Source organism: Mesoplodon mirus (assembly GCF_964341445.2).
Source record: "Mesoplodon mirus genome assembly, chromosome: 4".
In the NCBI taxonomy this organism is placed as follows: Eukaryota; Metazoa; Chordata; class Mammalia; order Artiodactyla; family Ziphiidae; genus Mesoplodon; species Mesoplodon mirus.
In genome coordinates this window covers 114,187,346-114,202,581 of record NC_138979.1, presented here as the reverse complement: position 1 = coordinate 114,202,581, position 15,236 = coordinate 114,187,346, and the positions used below count along the sequence as shown (strand labels likewise).

General features: G+C 42.8%; 1 protein-coding gene across 2 annotated transcripts; it reads left to right on the top strand.

Moving 5' to 3' along the window:
* The first annotated feature begins 134 nt into the window (after positions 1–134).
* Positions 135–15,217, top strand: LOC309802121 (apoptotic chromatin condensation inducer in the nucleus-like). 2 transcript variants are annotated; one of them, XM_082617389.1, is made up of 6 exons: positions 135–509; positions 1,908–1,973; positions 4,188–4,299; positions 4,722–4,841; positions 12,572–12,660; positions 13,785–15,217. In XM_082617389.1, the coding sequence occupies exons 1-6, from the start codon at positions 198–200 to the stop codon at positions 15,066–15,068; spliced, it is 1,983 nt and encodes a 660-aa protein (XP_082473515.1). In that variant the 5' UTR covers positions 135–197; the 3' UTR covers positions 15,069–15,217. The 2 variants fall into 2 exon arrangements, with proteins under 2 accessions (XP_082473515.1, XP_082473516.1); XM_082617390.1 differs by lacking the exon at positions 4,722–4,841 and having other exon boundaries at positions 340–509; positions 13,785–15,213.
* Positions 15,218–15,236: the final 19 nt, after the last annotated feature.

Genomic DNA, 15,236 nt, shown 5'->3' with positions numbered 1-15,236 from the left:
CCCAAACACCCAAGCGCCACAGCGTCTCAGCCTTAGGTCCGGAGATAGCCGAATAATTCCGATTATGGTTATGCCAGAGTCGAGAGCTTCCGAACAGATTCGATTCAAAGCCTCGGTAAGACGAAGAGAACCGAGCTCTGAAAGCAGGATGAGGTAGGGGGAGCGACTAGGAGGATGGAAAGAACCAATTGGTGCCGATGTGGAGACGGAAACACCCGAGCATTTCCGGAGGAACCCGGGGAGTTCTGAGTGGTAATCGAGGGGTTGACTATGGAAGTGGGCGGGGCCAACTCGGTACGTTCGAAGGGCGTTGGCGGAAATTACCGAAGATGCCCGAAGCCGTCGGGACGGACCCGAGTACCTCACGCAAGATGGCGGAGCTGGAGGAGGTGACTCTGGACGGGAAGCCTCTTCAGGCGCTGCGGGTGACCGACCTGAAGGCCGCACTGGAGCAGCGAGGCCTAGCCAAGAGCGGGCAGAAGAGTGCCCTGGTCAAGCGGCTCAAAGGGGTGAGGAGACGGCGTTGCCGGGGTGTCGGAGGGGAGCTGACCCGGTAGAGCCGAGTCTCTGCCGCGGCGCAGGCGCAGTGTCCGAGCTCGGCGCGAGCTCGCTCAGGCCGCCAGCGCCAGCCTCCGATCCGCGCGCACGGTGGTTGGGGAGGCTCGCGCTGGAGTGGAAATAGCGCTGGTTCCCGCCTTAACGGTAGCGGCGCGATCCCAAAATGGGAGGGTGCGCGCTACTCTGCCGGAGTGTCTTAAGCTCCTTCCTCCTCCCCCACCCCCTCCTTGTTTGTGTCTGTGGTTTCGGCGCATGCGCTGCAGAAGGAGTTAAATCCCACTACAACCACCGGCGTTGCTGGCCTGAGGGGGGCGAGATGGGCTAGGTCGGAGTTAGGTGTATAGTTGGACAGAGGGGATGAGGGGTTGATATCGGTATCGCAAAGAATAGAATTGGGGTAGGGCAAAAATGTCTGCTTGATTAGATTAGGAGGTGAGATGAAGAGAAACCTTGATCTGAAGGGACTTGGTTAGTTAGGGAGGGGTGTATAATTTATAGGGCGTCCAGAAGCAATTCTGGTGGATAAGAGTTTGGTGAATATTGATGAGAGAGGTGAGGCGGGCTGGTATATGTTGGGGTTTTGAATTGGTTTGAGTAGATTAGGGTGGGATTGTCGAGAGGTAGATGGATGGATTGGTGTGTATAGGTTTGGTGTAAGCAGAGGGAAGGTGAGGATTTCTTGGTTTTAATTAGGGTTAGTTAGGATACGTGAAGAGTAGTACAGATTCGGGCTGGGTTGGCTCAAGGGTTAAGTTGGCAAACCGTTGCTTACACTGAAGCTGACAGCTCCCTGTGTGGAGGGATTGGATCAGAACACAGTTTATAGAGTCTGTGGTCATTTTGTTCTGTAGCCTCCTCTGAAATTTTTATAAATTTGGTAAATCTAGGTGCCACTCTTTTGGAAACGATACAAGTTCACTCTAGATCTAGTCCTGGGTAACTGACCAAGGAATTCGGTCAGGCCAAAACCATGTTGGTTTCATGTATTTGAACCTGGTTTGAATATTTGAAGTGAAGGGCCAGATTTAGAAGGGACACTAGTCAGAAGTGCAGAAGATAATAGGGATTGTAGTACTGGTTCTGTCACTGTCACTGATTTTATTGCATAGCCAGATTTTCCCAGTATGCCTGCATTTTACCTCTGTACATTTGGGAGCAGTAACCATGGCTACCTTTAAGGGTCTTCTTTAGACAAATGGGGACAGAATTAGTAAAGGGCTTTTAGGGCCCTGGAAAAGGAGTACAGTTTAAGTGTGTACGGTTAGTCATTGCCTTTGATGAAGAGATTGGGGGAGGGTTTTTTTGTTTTTTTCCTCCTGGTTTCTGACTTTTGCCCTTCTCTATACCAGGCTCTAATGCTAGAAAATTTACAGAAACACTCAACACCCCATGCTGCATTCCAGCCAAATTCCCAGGTAAGAAAGAAGGTTAACTAGAAGGGGTGGGGGGTGCTCTTTGGATGCACGGAGACATGGAAGGACATGATGTTGTATATTTGATGCTTGATTTCTCATCAATATTTTCCTCAGTTCCCTGGGTTGAAAATGTTTTCATACTAGGATTTTGAATTCTAATAAAGAATTCACGAATCAGAAGAGCTGTTAGTTAATTTCTGATTCTTGAAATGGTGTGTGCAGAAAGATGTGGCTCTAGTTGATTAAGTGGAGTACAAGGATCTGAAGGCATTTGTTTGACATCAATTTGGAAAAAGTAGTTGATGTCTTTGAATGTAGATATGAGTAGACAATCAACAGGGCAGTATAGGAAAATACTTGCTGATCAAGAAGAATTCTTGTGTTGACATAGATTTTCCAAGAATTCAGTCCTTTGGAAATCATCCACCATTACTAGTTTTAATATTAACTATGCAGTTACTCCTAAACGTCATTAATTGCTGTTACTTTGAGCAAGAAACTTAACCTTTGGAGGCCTTGGCTTCCTCAGTTTCCCTGTGTGTAAGATGAGAAAGGGTTGGACTAGATCCATAGTTTTATAACTACTCTGTTGGGATCTTGTGGAGCTGCTTTTGGAGGCTTCCTAGAGAAAATTTCTTCCCAAATGAGCAGGGGTTCACATTCCCCTCTTAAACTAGATTAGATCTGCTTCTGTCTGCTTTGAATATTGAGTTTCTGCATAAGATTTCTTTGGAAGAAATCATTCCCAGTTAAAAAAAAAGTCTTAGGCTGTGTGGTCTCCTAAGATTCTTTTCAGCTTTTAACATCCCCTCGTTATATTGTGTCATGCACTTAAAGGAAAAATCCAGGTCTTTGTTAGTGCAGTGGTGTGCAGCTCCAGTACTAGATGAAGTCCCAAGATACAGTGGAAAAACGAGAGCTTTCCTACTCCCTTGTTATTAGCTCATGAAGCTTAAAGTGTAATCTAACTAGCTTACAGAGGTTTAGTTAAGTATTTTAACAAGCATAAGAAACTGCGTGAGTTAATCACTTTACCATTCTATTCCTTTTGCCAATTACATTTGCAACTTTGAAGTTTTGCTTTTATTAACATAGGTTTTTTGCAACAAATACATACGTTCTCTAATACTTGCAACCCACGCTTCATCAGTGTCCACTGACTACCAAGAGACTCATCTCTATTTTAAGGAAAAAAAAACATTTACTACGCTTAGGAAAGATGACTAATGACATAGAAAGTATTTATTCAGATTTTTTCTTTTTCTGGAGTTCTAATAGGACTTGCTAAGCAAGAAGCTTCTTGGGAAGAGGACTTGTGAAGAGAAAGCTGAAGGGCAGAAGAGTGACATGGGAGTCTGTGTTGCAGAAAAAAATGGGAAAAGGGATTAAGCTCCTGGATTTTAAAAATTGTTACCAAAGATTTCTTCTCACCCAAAGAAAATGGAGTTAGAACTCGGTCTAAATGCTGAATCCCTTTTCTTAGTCTCTTGCTTTCAGGCTTTTAAGTCTGGTAGTTGAATTTTGGAGATGTTTAACAAAATGTTTCCTGGATAGGTGGAGGTTGATCTTTTGTGTGAACAAATGATGAATTGGTATGAACTAGTTTTTTGTTTTTTTGTTTTTTTTGCTGTACGCGGGCCTCTCACTGTTGTGGCCTCTCCGTTGCGGAGCACAGGCTCCGGACGCGCAGGCTTAGCGGCCATGGCTCACGGGCCCAGCCACTCCGCGACATGTGGGATCTTCCCGGACCGGGGCACGAACCCGTGTCCCCTGCATCGGCAGGCAGACTCTCAACCACTGCGCCACCAGGGAAGCCCTGAACTAGTCTTTTTTTCCCTTCAGTTTTTGATATTATTAAAAGGAAAATTTAGATTATCTTTATATAATTTAGATTATCTAAAAATTTAGACTAAAAGGCATAATTTTATAGGAATTTTTATTTTTTAAATTATTTGTATATCACTCTTTGGCTGGGAACTGAATATTTAAAATAAAATATTATGTGTGCAGTTCCTCTTTGCCATCTTTTGTGAATCGTAGGGCTATATATTTTGGTCCTCAACTTAGGAGTAGCTTAGAAAAGCGCCCTCCAACATTTTCCGTATCTTTCTTGGGTCCAAATATAAGGGGCATTCCTTTGCTCCATGGAATTTTGTACCTTGCCTTTTCCTGGTTTGTTTTCCTAGACTATCTTTTTCCATGTCTTCTACACAGATTGGTGAGGAAATGAGCCAGAACAGTTTCATAAAGCAGTATCTGGAAAAGCAGCAGGAGCTGCTTAGGCAGCGTCTGGAACGTGAAGCTCGAGAAGCTGCAGAACTTGAAGGTAAGCCCAGACTGTCACTTCTTACAAGGAGTTCTTCCTGCTTATTCCTTTCACTGAGTAGATGGGCCTGTTTCACTAGGCAGTTTCAGGAATATAAGTCAGGCTGAGACTGCCAGTTATTTGCTTTGGTAGTTTATGGAGCCAAGTGAGTTACTATTTACCTTTTGTCAGGGAAGAAGACACTTAATTTGACTGTCTTGACTAGAAGAGGATTCCTGCCAACAGGAAGAGTTATAAGTAAATTAAGCTACCCTTTAGATGAACTAGAGCCTTATCTGAGGGAGTTTTTCTCTATGTACAGTGCTCTTTTTAGTATATACTCTGTATCCGTGACTTTGCCTGACCTCCTTCACTCCTCTACATATTCCCACATGCTGAGCCCTTCACTCCCTCCCTGCCCCGACCCAATCTGTACTTTGCAGAAGCTTCAGCTGAGTCGGAGGACGAGATGATCCATCCCGAGGGAGTGGCTTCCCTGCTGCCTCCTGACTTTCAGAGCAGCCTGGAGAGACCAGAGCTGGAGCTCAGCAGACATTCACCCAGTACGTATCTCCCTCCCCACTGCGCTGTTTTGTCAATCCTGCGTAGTTGGTGGGGGGAGGTAGTTACACCTCCTTTCATGCTAAGCCTCCATTAAAGTCCCAGGGCAATTCTGTGACAGTGTTATTTGACATCTGTTTTTCATGGAAATTATGTCCTTTTCGAAGTCTGCGTTCACCTCTATGTTGTGTTGACCTCTCAGAGTATTTTATGAGGCAGTCTGATTTTTCTTCTCATCTGTATACCTCTCTAATTTCCTCTGCCTCTGAATTTAGCAGCAGTCACAACTCTTTTTCATCTCTTCACCAATTGTATATATTGTGTGTTACACATCCAGTCATCCCCCCAAATGGACATCTGCAGTTTATTAATTCATTCAACAAGTTTTTACAAGTAAAAACTTGCCTGTTGTATGCCAGGCATGTGCTAGGCACCAGGAATATAGTAGAGGAAAAGACAAGTCTCTGTCATAATGAAACATACAGTCTAGTGAGGAGATGGACATTAAACAAATTATTACATAATTAACTGGAGTTATGCTGTGTACTGTGAGAGGCAGTGCAGAGTATTATTTGAGCATATTACAGGGAGCTCAAACCCAGTGTGTGGAATTGGTTCAGGTAAAATTAATTTTTTCATATTTAAAAAAATATTAAGCACCCACTTTTGCGTAGTATCTCAAGCAAAAGTCTGTAAATGCAGCCTTTGTGGTCTGGGAACTACCTGTCAAAACAGTATGCCTTTAGGGGAACATGCATATAAGACATGTGAATAGTAGATAGATAAAGTAAACCAGTGTGTGAATTAACAAGTATTATTAATGTTAGTGGTCATGGGGAAGGTGATCACTCCATACTTAATACTTCTAGAATGTATAGAAGTTGCTAGCTCTTCTGGTTAATATAGAACTCTTTCCGGAAAGCAGATTTTTAGGAGATATTTAATGATGGGAGAGAAATAATTTCTTTTAGAGATCTCTTTTCTCTTCAAAATAAAAACAGCAAACCACCAATTGATCCATTTTGCTCTTAGCACTCTTTTTTTCCCTGATTGTAAAGCCAGGTGGAAGGGGAAAACTCTTTTATAAATTAGTTGTCAGTGTTGCTTCTCAAATAAAAATAAGCCAAAAAATTATGTATAGAATTCCTGCTGTATACATGTCTCTGTGCTAGAGTATGTGGGGAGTCAGCACATTGTAAAATCTGTTAGGGAAAGAGAAGACAACTGCACCTAAAACTAACAATGGAAGATGGTATGTTTTAAGTGACATACCAGTAGTACGGACACACACACCACTGGAATTCCAAAGAGTAAAAATTCTCTGAGGATTAGAGAGAGCCTCATGGAGGAGGTGTAGGGTTTGAGTGAGCCTTAGAAATACGTAGGATTTGAGTTGGCACAGAGAAGACAAGAGGGTATTTTTAGGAAGGAACAAAGGCACAGAGGTAGGAAGGAAGGTGATATTTAATTTTAAAGGTAATGGGGGAGCCACTGAAAATTCTTGATAGCAATATGATTTGATAAGGAACTCTTGAACAAGAGAGAGCCTCTCTCTGTTCTAAATGTAACTTGAAGTGAAAATGAGGAATGTCCTGAAATAGATATAAGGTTTCAAAAGCAAAGATTTAGAGTGAGGAAGGTGGCCAGTAGTCTCTTAAGTGCTTTGTGTCTTCAGCAGGACAATGCCTATGGCTGTAATTGATGGAGGAGGGGGAAAAAAACAGGTGAAAAGAAAGAGGTGAAAAATAAGTAAGAAATGAATGTAGTAAATTGTAGAATACAACAAACAATTGCTGTGTGTCCTCTTCGGTGCACTCTATCCATAAACTTTCCTACCTCTGATCTTGGCTAGAATGTGAATTTCGTAACAGATGTGGCATAAAATTTGGTCAAGGTCCTAAATGGAGTGGTAGTTTGGAGTTCTAGCAGTGCTTGGTTGGATCGGTAGTAATGCCTGGAGCTTACCCAGAAATTAGATTTTTTTCAGGTGTACAGTGTCGGTCTGCCATAGGCTCATAAACTATTAGGCTTCCAGCTTATTTGTCAGCTTTGGATGTTTGGGGTTCCTTATTTAGTAAGATTTTGATTAAAGTAAGGTTCCTAGTAACATATTTTGGTAATCAATAGTGGCACCTGAGGATTTTTTTTAAATTTATTTATTTATTTTGGCTGCATTGGGTCCTCGTTGCTGCGCGCAGGCTTTCTCTAGTTGCAGCGAGCGGGGGCTACTCTTTGTTGCAGTGCACAGGCTTCTCATTGCAGTGGCTTCTCTTGTGGAGCATGGGCTCTAGGCGTGTGGGCTTCAGTAGTTGTGGCTCACGGGCTCTAGAGCACAGGCTCAGTAGTTGTGGCTCATGGGCTTAGTTGCTCTGCAGCATGTGGGATCTTCCCGGACCAGGGCTCGAACCCGTGTCCCCTGCATTGGCAGGTGGATTCTTAACTGCTGCGCCACCAGGGAAGCCCCTGGATATTATTTTTTTTAAGAATATGAATTCCTGGGCCCTGCCCCAAGGATCTCAAAGAATGTAAGTCCTGAGACCTTACATTTTTTAAAAGTCCCCTGGTAGTTCTGTTGATCAGCTCAGTTTATGAATGACTAAATGAAAGAATAGTTTTTCAGCATTATAGTTAATCAAGATCTTTGGCTTATTATATGCCAGCAACCTCGCGTTAATGTGCTGTAGTCACAGTCCCAAATAGGAAGGAAAGATTGGTTTATAAAATCCTGCCTGGCTCTCCTTCTTGACTTCTTATCTTTCCATCACTTTCTTCAGATTTTTCTAAGATGTTGGGAGTCAGTATTCACCCTCCATAGTCAGAAGTTGCCTCCTAGATCATGACTGGGTATACAACAGTCCTTATTATCTTCAGTTAATTTTTCCAAAAAGAGCCCACTCTAGGAAAATTAGGAGGAAAAATACAAAAACATTAAAAAATGGATATTCAGAATACAGATTGATTAACAAAGGTATAGCCCCAGGGGATCTTAGCCAGCCTTTAGCTTACAGAGCATTTAGCCCTCATTCCTGTTCTTGTGTTAAATCTGGATGCTGAGATCATAAAGAAATGTTAGGTAAGTTACTTATACAGCTAACATGAGTCAGATTTAGGGTTGACATCATTGCCAGGTCTCCATTCTCTTAATTTCTGCTGCTTATTCATAACCAAGGATACCCTCTGGCCACAGGCTTTCCACTGATATCTGTAGCTACCTAACCTGGATCCTGCAAATCCTGCCCAGGGATTTGTTTTCCAGGATGAAGAAACTACCTTCCTCTATGACCCTTAAACATTCTTCAGTTTGGTTTTTTGTTTGTTTGTTTGTTTGTTTTTTGCCAAGCTGTGCAGCATCCGGGATCCTCTGATCAGGGATCGAACCTGTGCCCCCTACGTTGGGGGAGCGCAGAGTCTTAACCACTGGACCACCAGGGAAGGCCCCATTCTTCACTTTAATACATTCTACACTGCCTTTGCTCTCCTGAAGGCTTCTGGCTTTGGAGTCTTAGAAATCTTACATTCACCCTGACTTGCTTTTTAACTCCTGAAACACATTTATTAACCTGTTACCAGTATTTGTACCACTCTTTGCTAAAGGTGCTCAGTTTCTGCACATATTATTAACATCTGGCTGAAAACGCTCATGTGGCCATGTGCACATAATAGAAGATGGCACCTTTCCCAGAACCTTGTCTGCATCACATCAGCTCCTTACAAGGAGCTGGAAGAAATTCCTCATCTCTTTCTTATATTTTGTATTGCTTACTAGGCTCTTGTTTTCATGTCTGAGGTTCCCCTCCAGTTGTCATTTTCTTTGCAAAACAGTGATGTCCAGAACTTTCTGACCAGCCCTTCCCATTTTTCCCACATCTCTTTGATGACTTATTAGGCAAGTGCTTCCAGAAAAGGGATCATCTAGAATCCTGTCATTGCAGTTTTACAGTATCAAAATAACATTATGATCTAATAGAATAGCATACAGTTTATAATTTTGTTTGCTTGTGCATACCTAATTTTAAAATCACAGCTCCAGAACTCTTATTTGATCTGTTTAGCACATTTGTCTCTGGTAAACTTTGTACATGCCTTTTTTCCCCCCTTAAAATCACATTTATTTATTCAGAGCATATACGTGCTTTGTTATTCACTGCAAAGCATCTTTGGTATATGTGCTTGTAAGGCTTGCTTTTAAGTTGAAAATAAACAACAAAGAGAATGTTTCTTACATAGAACTTGCAGTGGTAAAAGCAAGTACTTGGGTTGGCTAGGCCTGTGAATTTTAACTGTTCATAGTATTTGAGGCGTATCAGAGAATCTCTCCTGTAGGTTTTCCCTCCGGGGTATAGGATTTTATCGTTTTAAAACTGTTTGTTTTCTTATTACAAAAAGTAGTGTGTATTCATTAGAAAATTTTTGGAAAAACTGGAAAAAACAGGTTTTCGTTTGTTCGTTTTATTTGGCTGTGCTGTGCAGCTCGTGGGATCTTAGTTCCCCTACCAGGGATCGAACCCGGGCCCCAGCAGTGAAAGCACCGAGTCCTTACCAATAGACCGCCAGGGAATTCCCTAATTTTTAAAAATTTTTATTGGCGTATAGTTGATTTACAATGTTGCGTTAGTTTCAGGTGTACAGTAAAGTGAATCACTTATACATATATATCCACTATTTTTTAGATTCTTTTCCCATATAGGCCCTTTAAACAGGTTTTTTAATCATCAGAAGTCCCACAAACGAAAATAACCACAGTTGATATTTTGCTATATAATTTTCCAGTCTTTGCCTATTTATAAGCTTAAGATATCTGCAATTTTCAAATCTTTACCTTCCCTCCAACCTGGTTAACTTTTTTTTTTTTTTTTTTTTTTTTTTTTTTTCGGTACGCGGGCCTCTCACCGTTGTGGCCTCTCCCGTTGCGGAGCACAGGCTCCGGACGCGCAGGCTCAGCGGCCATGGCTCACGGGCCCAGCCGCTCCGCGGCATATGGGATCCTCCCAGACCGGGGCACGAACCCGTATCCCCTGCATCGGCAGGCGGACTCTCAACCACTGCGCCACCAGGGAGGCCCTGGTTAACTTTTTCTTCTTTTTTTTTTTAAGTTATTTTATTTATTTTTGGCTGCGTTGGGTCTTTGTTGCTGCACGCAGGCTTTCTCTAGTTGTGGCGCACAGGCTTTCTCTAGTTGCGGCGAGCGGGGGCTACTCATTGTTGTGGAGCGTGTGCTCATTGCGGTGGCTTCTCTTGTTGCGGAGCACGGGCTCCAGGCAAATGGGCTCAGTAGTTGTGGTTCACAGGCTCTAGAGCGCAGGCTCAGTAGTTGTGGCGCATGGGCTTAGTTGCTCCGCGGCATGTGGGATCTTCCCCAACCAGGGCGCAAACCCTTGTCCCCTGCATTGGCAAGTGGATTCTTTTTTTTTTTTTTTTTTGCAGTACGCGGGCCTCTCACTGTTGTGGCCTCTCCCATTGCGGAGCACAGGCTCCGGACATGCAGGCTCAGCGGCCATGGCTCACGGGCCCACCCGCTCCGCGTCATGTGGGATCTTCCCGGACCGGGGCACGAACCTGTGTCCCCTGCATCGGCAGGCGGACTCTCAATCACTGTGCCACCAGGGAAGCCCTGGCAGGTGGATTCTTAACCACTGCACCACCAGGGAAGCCTCTTCTTTTTTTTTTTTTTTTAAATTCTTGAGCATCTGGCTAGTGTTTTTTTTTAAGACATTATTTTTTTAGAGCAGTTTTAGGTTCACAGCAAAATCGTAAAGGTACAGAGATTTCTCATAAGCCCTCTGCCCCCACATATGCATAGCCTCTCTTAATATCAACATCCTGCACCAGAGTGGTACATTTTTTACAATGGGTGAACATACACTGACTCATCATAATCACCCAAAGTCTATAGTTTACCTTAGGGTTCATTCTTGATGTTGTACATTCTGTGGGTTTGGACAAATGTATAATGACATGTATCCATCATTAGAATATCATACCAGGGCATTTTCACTGCCCTAAAACTCCTCTTTGCTCTGCCTGTTCATCTCTCCCTCCACCCTCTGCCTTTTTTTTTCTTTTTTGTTAAACTACAATAAGTCAGTTTCTTTCCCTTATTTTGATACATGCCAAGGAGATTTTCCTGAAGCTCATGGAAAAGGTTTTCTTTTGGTTTTCCTCATTTTGTAATTTAACCTATTCCAGGTCATTTAATTATGAAATTATTGATTATTATAGGTACCACATTATTTATTAATATCTTACAGATTACTTTTTAAATCTTTGCTGAAGAATCTGACCTGTCACTGAATATCCTAACCCTAGTTCCTGTACATACACCTGTAATGCAAATCTTTATTCTCTAACCCAGATATGAAATGGTATATATTCAAAGACCCTTTTAATCAAGTGATCATGGAATAAGGTTTTATGAAATATGTGCAGTCTTCTAGTTCATTTTGTAAGTTTCTTTTCTTTTAGTTACAGAAGCAGAGACTAGTTTAGTTTAGATTGCTAGAATAAAGAAGTAAGAGAGAAGACCTTGGATTAGAGCTCACACCATCTGCTTTATTTGCACTAGTTTAAATACTGTTAGGGTAGCACAGGTTTTTGTGGATCATTTAAACCTTTTGTACTGTATTGTACGTATCTGAAATATAATTATCTTTAGGCTGTTTTCTAAACTGGTTCACATCAATATTTGCATTGCTACTCTGTGTAACATTTTAATACTGGTAGGAAACGTAGAGGTCTTCCAGTCCATCCCCTCCATTATCTCAGTCAAGACACTGAGACCCAAATTATTTAAGTGATTTACCCACAGTTACCTTCCTTCATGGAATGTAAGAGAAAATTTTTTCCAGTTTTACATGGAGTTGTTATTTGGAATGACCAACCTGTGCCCCCTGCAGTGTAAGCATGGAGTCTTAACCACTGAACTGCCAGGGAAGTCCACAAGCTTTCTTTTAATAGTAGAGCTTATTTTTCTTTAAAATAATCTCACCTTGAGCTCCATATGTAAAACATAATTGGGCTTCCCTGGTGGCGCAGTGGTTGAGAGTCCGCCTGCCGATGCAGGGGACACGGGTTCGTGCCCCAGACCAGGAGGATCCCACATGCCGCGGAGCGGCTGGGCCCATGAGCCATGGCAGCTGAGCCTGCACGTCTGGAGCCTGTGCTCCACAACGGGAGTAGGCCACAGCAGTGAGAGGCCCACGTAAAAAAAAAAAAAAAAAAACCTAATTGAGAGGGCCCATTTCTGAAGCCCTGAGCCCTGAAAATCTTTTCTCTTAAGTACTTATATCATGAGATTATTGTTTTACAACCTGGTATATTAATCATGATGTTTTGGTCAAAACTAGTGGTGGCAATAGGCAGTCCAAAAAAATGGACACTGAACACAGTGACGTCTTGGGCTTTGATTCACTGACAAAACATTTTACAGAAATAAATGTACTTTGTGCTAGACAATTTGAAGCCCCTGGTAGTTATTTTACATTTATTTGAATTATTTATAATACGTGAATTGGCTTTGCGATATTAAAAACATTCCAGATGTGCATAGCAGGAATTATCAACATGATCCTGACCCTTAGGGCTTTATATAGTCTTTTCTTCCACATAGAAGTCAGAGAGATTAATACAGATATGTATTGAGCCGCTCATATGCTTTGATCGATTGAATTTTAGAAAGCAGTCTTGAATGAATGTTCATGTTACGAGTCTGACTTGGTTTTCTTTCATTTGATAGGAAAAAGCGCCTCTATTTCTGAAGAGAAAGGTGAATCTGATGATGAGAAACCAAGGAAAGGAGAAAGACGATCATCCAGAGTCAGACAGGTAACTCAGTTACCTCTGAAAGCATCCTTCACCTCTTTGGGTAATGCCTTGGATATCTCCTCCTCCTCTTTTTCCTCAAACTATTTCAGAGTTGGTATCTCTCTAGCTTTCTGTACAGTCATCTTCTTTCTCTTCGTAATCATTTTTCTTGTTTTTTGTTTTCTAATTTATATCTGCTCTGGCCTTTGGATTTCTTTTTTTGGCCATGCTGTGAGCATGTGAGATCTTAGTTCCCTGACCAGGGATTGCACCCACACCCCCTGCATTTGGAAGTGTGGTGTCTTAACCCCTGGACTGCCAAGGAAGTCCCTGGCCTTCAAATTTCTAAACGAATATATAAAAAAAATAACTGTGAAAAGTTAGCAGGCTGGTCTGTATTCCTAAGGCAGCACATTATTAGAAAAGATATAATTCATTATTCAATTAAAACCTTAAAGCTGTATGATACAGTGTTAAGTGAACAGTATACAAAAGTATATGTATAGTGTAATTACAACTGTGGAAAAGAAACAATGGGAAAAAATTAAATATACCCCAAAGATGATCAAAATAATCACATTTATTGATAATAGGTCAGTCCCGCCCCACCCCCCCACCCCCTTTCTAGACGTTCAGTTTATATATATATATATATATATATATATATATATATATATATATATATATATATATAATTTTTTTCCCCCCCCGGTACGTGGGCCTCTCACTGCTGTGGCCTCTCCCGTTGCGGAGCACAGGCTCCAGACGCGCAGGCTCAGCAGCCATGGCTCACGGGCCTAGCCGCTCCGCGGCATGTGGGATCTTCCCGGACCGGGGCACGAACCCATGTCCCCTGCATCGGCAGGCAGACTCTCAACCACTGCGCCACCAGGGAAGCCCTATATTTTTAAAGCTTGAAGCTAACAAATGAAATACTAGCAGTTTCATTATTCCTTTTGGTCACTCTGTTTTAATTCCTGTAAGAGGCCATACTAGTCACGCGTGTCTCTTGTCACATTTGTTTTCTGTGTTGCTGAAAGCATATATCATTGAGTTTCTTTGTCATGTGTATGTCTTGTGAGATACTTTTTCTCTGTTGATAGTGGGCAAATATACTTGGAACAATTAAATATTTTTTCTTTCAGGCAAGAGCAGCTAAACTCTCTGAGTGCAGCCAGGCTGCTGAGGAGGAAGAGGATCAAGAAACACCTTCCAGAAATCTGAGGCTCAGAGCAGATCGAAATTTGAAAACTGAGGAGGAAGAAGAAGAGGACGAGGAAGAGGAAGAAGAGGAGGAAGACGAGGAAGATGATGATGAGGGACAAAAATCTAGGGATGCACCAGTCCTGAAACAGTTTAAGGAAGAAGAGGGGGAAGAGATGCCCAGTGTAAAAGTGGAGGAGGTAATGGATGAGAGACTGCAAACTATAAGATCCCAGGAACAGGAGGGGATAGAGAGAGGAGGGAGAGTTACAAGGTCCCAGGAAGAGTCCAGAAGAAGTCATCTGGCCAGACATCAGCAGGAGAAAGAGATGAAAACAGCTTCTCCCCTTGAGGAAGAAGAAAGAGAAATAAAACCTTCAAAAAGCTTGGAGGAAAAATCCAAGTCCCCTTCCCCTCCTCGATTGACTGAAGATCTGGAGAAGGCCCCTGTTGTGCTACAACCAGAGCAAACTGCCAGTGAGGAGGAGACTCCCCCACCTTTACTTACCAAGGAAGCATCTTCTCCACCACCTAATACACAACTCCAGAGTGAAGAAGAAATAGAACCCATGGAAGGCCCAGCTCCTCCTGTCCTCATTCAGTTGTCTCCTCCTAATACAGATGCTGAGGCCAGGGAGCTCTTACTGTCTCAGCATACTGTGCAGTTGGTGGGAGGTCTGTCTCCTTTATCAAGCCCTGCAGACACCAAAGTAGAATCTCCAGTAGAGAAAGTGCCAGAGGAGAGTGTCCTGCCTCTAGTTCAGAAAAGCACACAAGCTGAATCCTCAACCCAGAAGGGTCTTGAAACTGAATCAGAAAAATCAGCTCAACCACTCCCTCTAAAAATCGAGGAATTCACACTGGCCAAAGGGATCACGGAGGAATCTTTGGAACAGAAGGAAGGCAGGAGGGCTTCTCATACCCTTGTCCCAAGCCACAGATTGAAACGGTCAGCTGACTCATCCTCTAGCCGATCCTCCTCATCTTCATCCTCCAGTTCTAGATCAAGATCTCGCTCTCCTGACAGCTCAGGCTCTCCGTCTCATTCACCTCCAAGATCCAAGCAGAGAGATGTATCTCAGGCAGGTACTCATTCCAACCCTCGTGGTAGACCCAAGATGGGCTCCAGGTCAACATCAGAATCCAGGTCCCGTTCCCGTTCCCGTTCCCGTTCAGCATCAAGCAACAGCAGAAAAGTAAGTGTGGGAGAATCCTGGGTGCGTTAATGTTCTGTCTGTACTGCAGTGTTTTTTCAACCCCTGGAGAACCTATCATGATTTCCAGCAGAAAAGCTTCCTTTAAGTCCCCAGTTCAGTGATTACTTTCTTCTCACTTCGGAGTTCACTTTCAACTCATTGATTCCTAAGTTGGGTCCTTTTTCAATTTGATCCCCT

Coding starts and splice junctions, on each gene's coding strand:
- LOC309802121 (XM_082617389.1), top strand. CDS start 198: ATGTGGAGACGGAAACACCCGAGCATTTCCGGAGGAACCCGGGGAGTT. Junction 4,300..4,721: donor AGAAGCTGCAGAACTTGAAG/GTAAGCCCAGAC, acceptor TGTACTTTGCAG/AAGCTTCAGCTGAGTCGGAG. Junction 12,661..13,784: donor GATCATCCAGAGTCAGACAG/GTAACTCAGTTA, acceptor TTTTTCTTTCAG/GCAAGAGCAGCTAAACTCTC.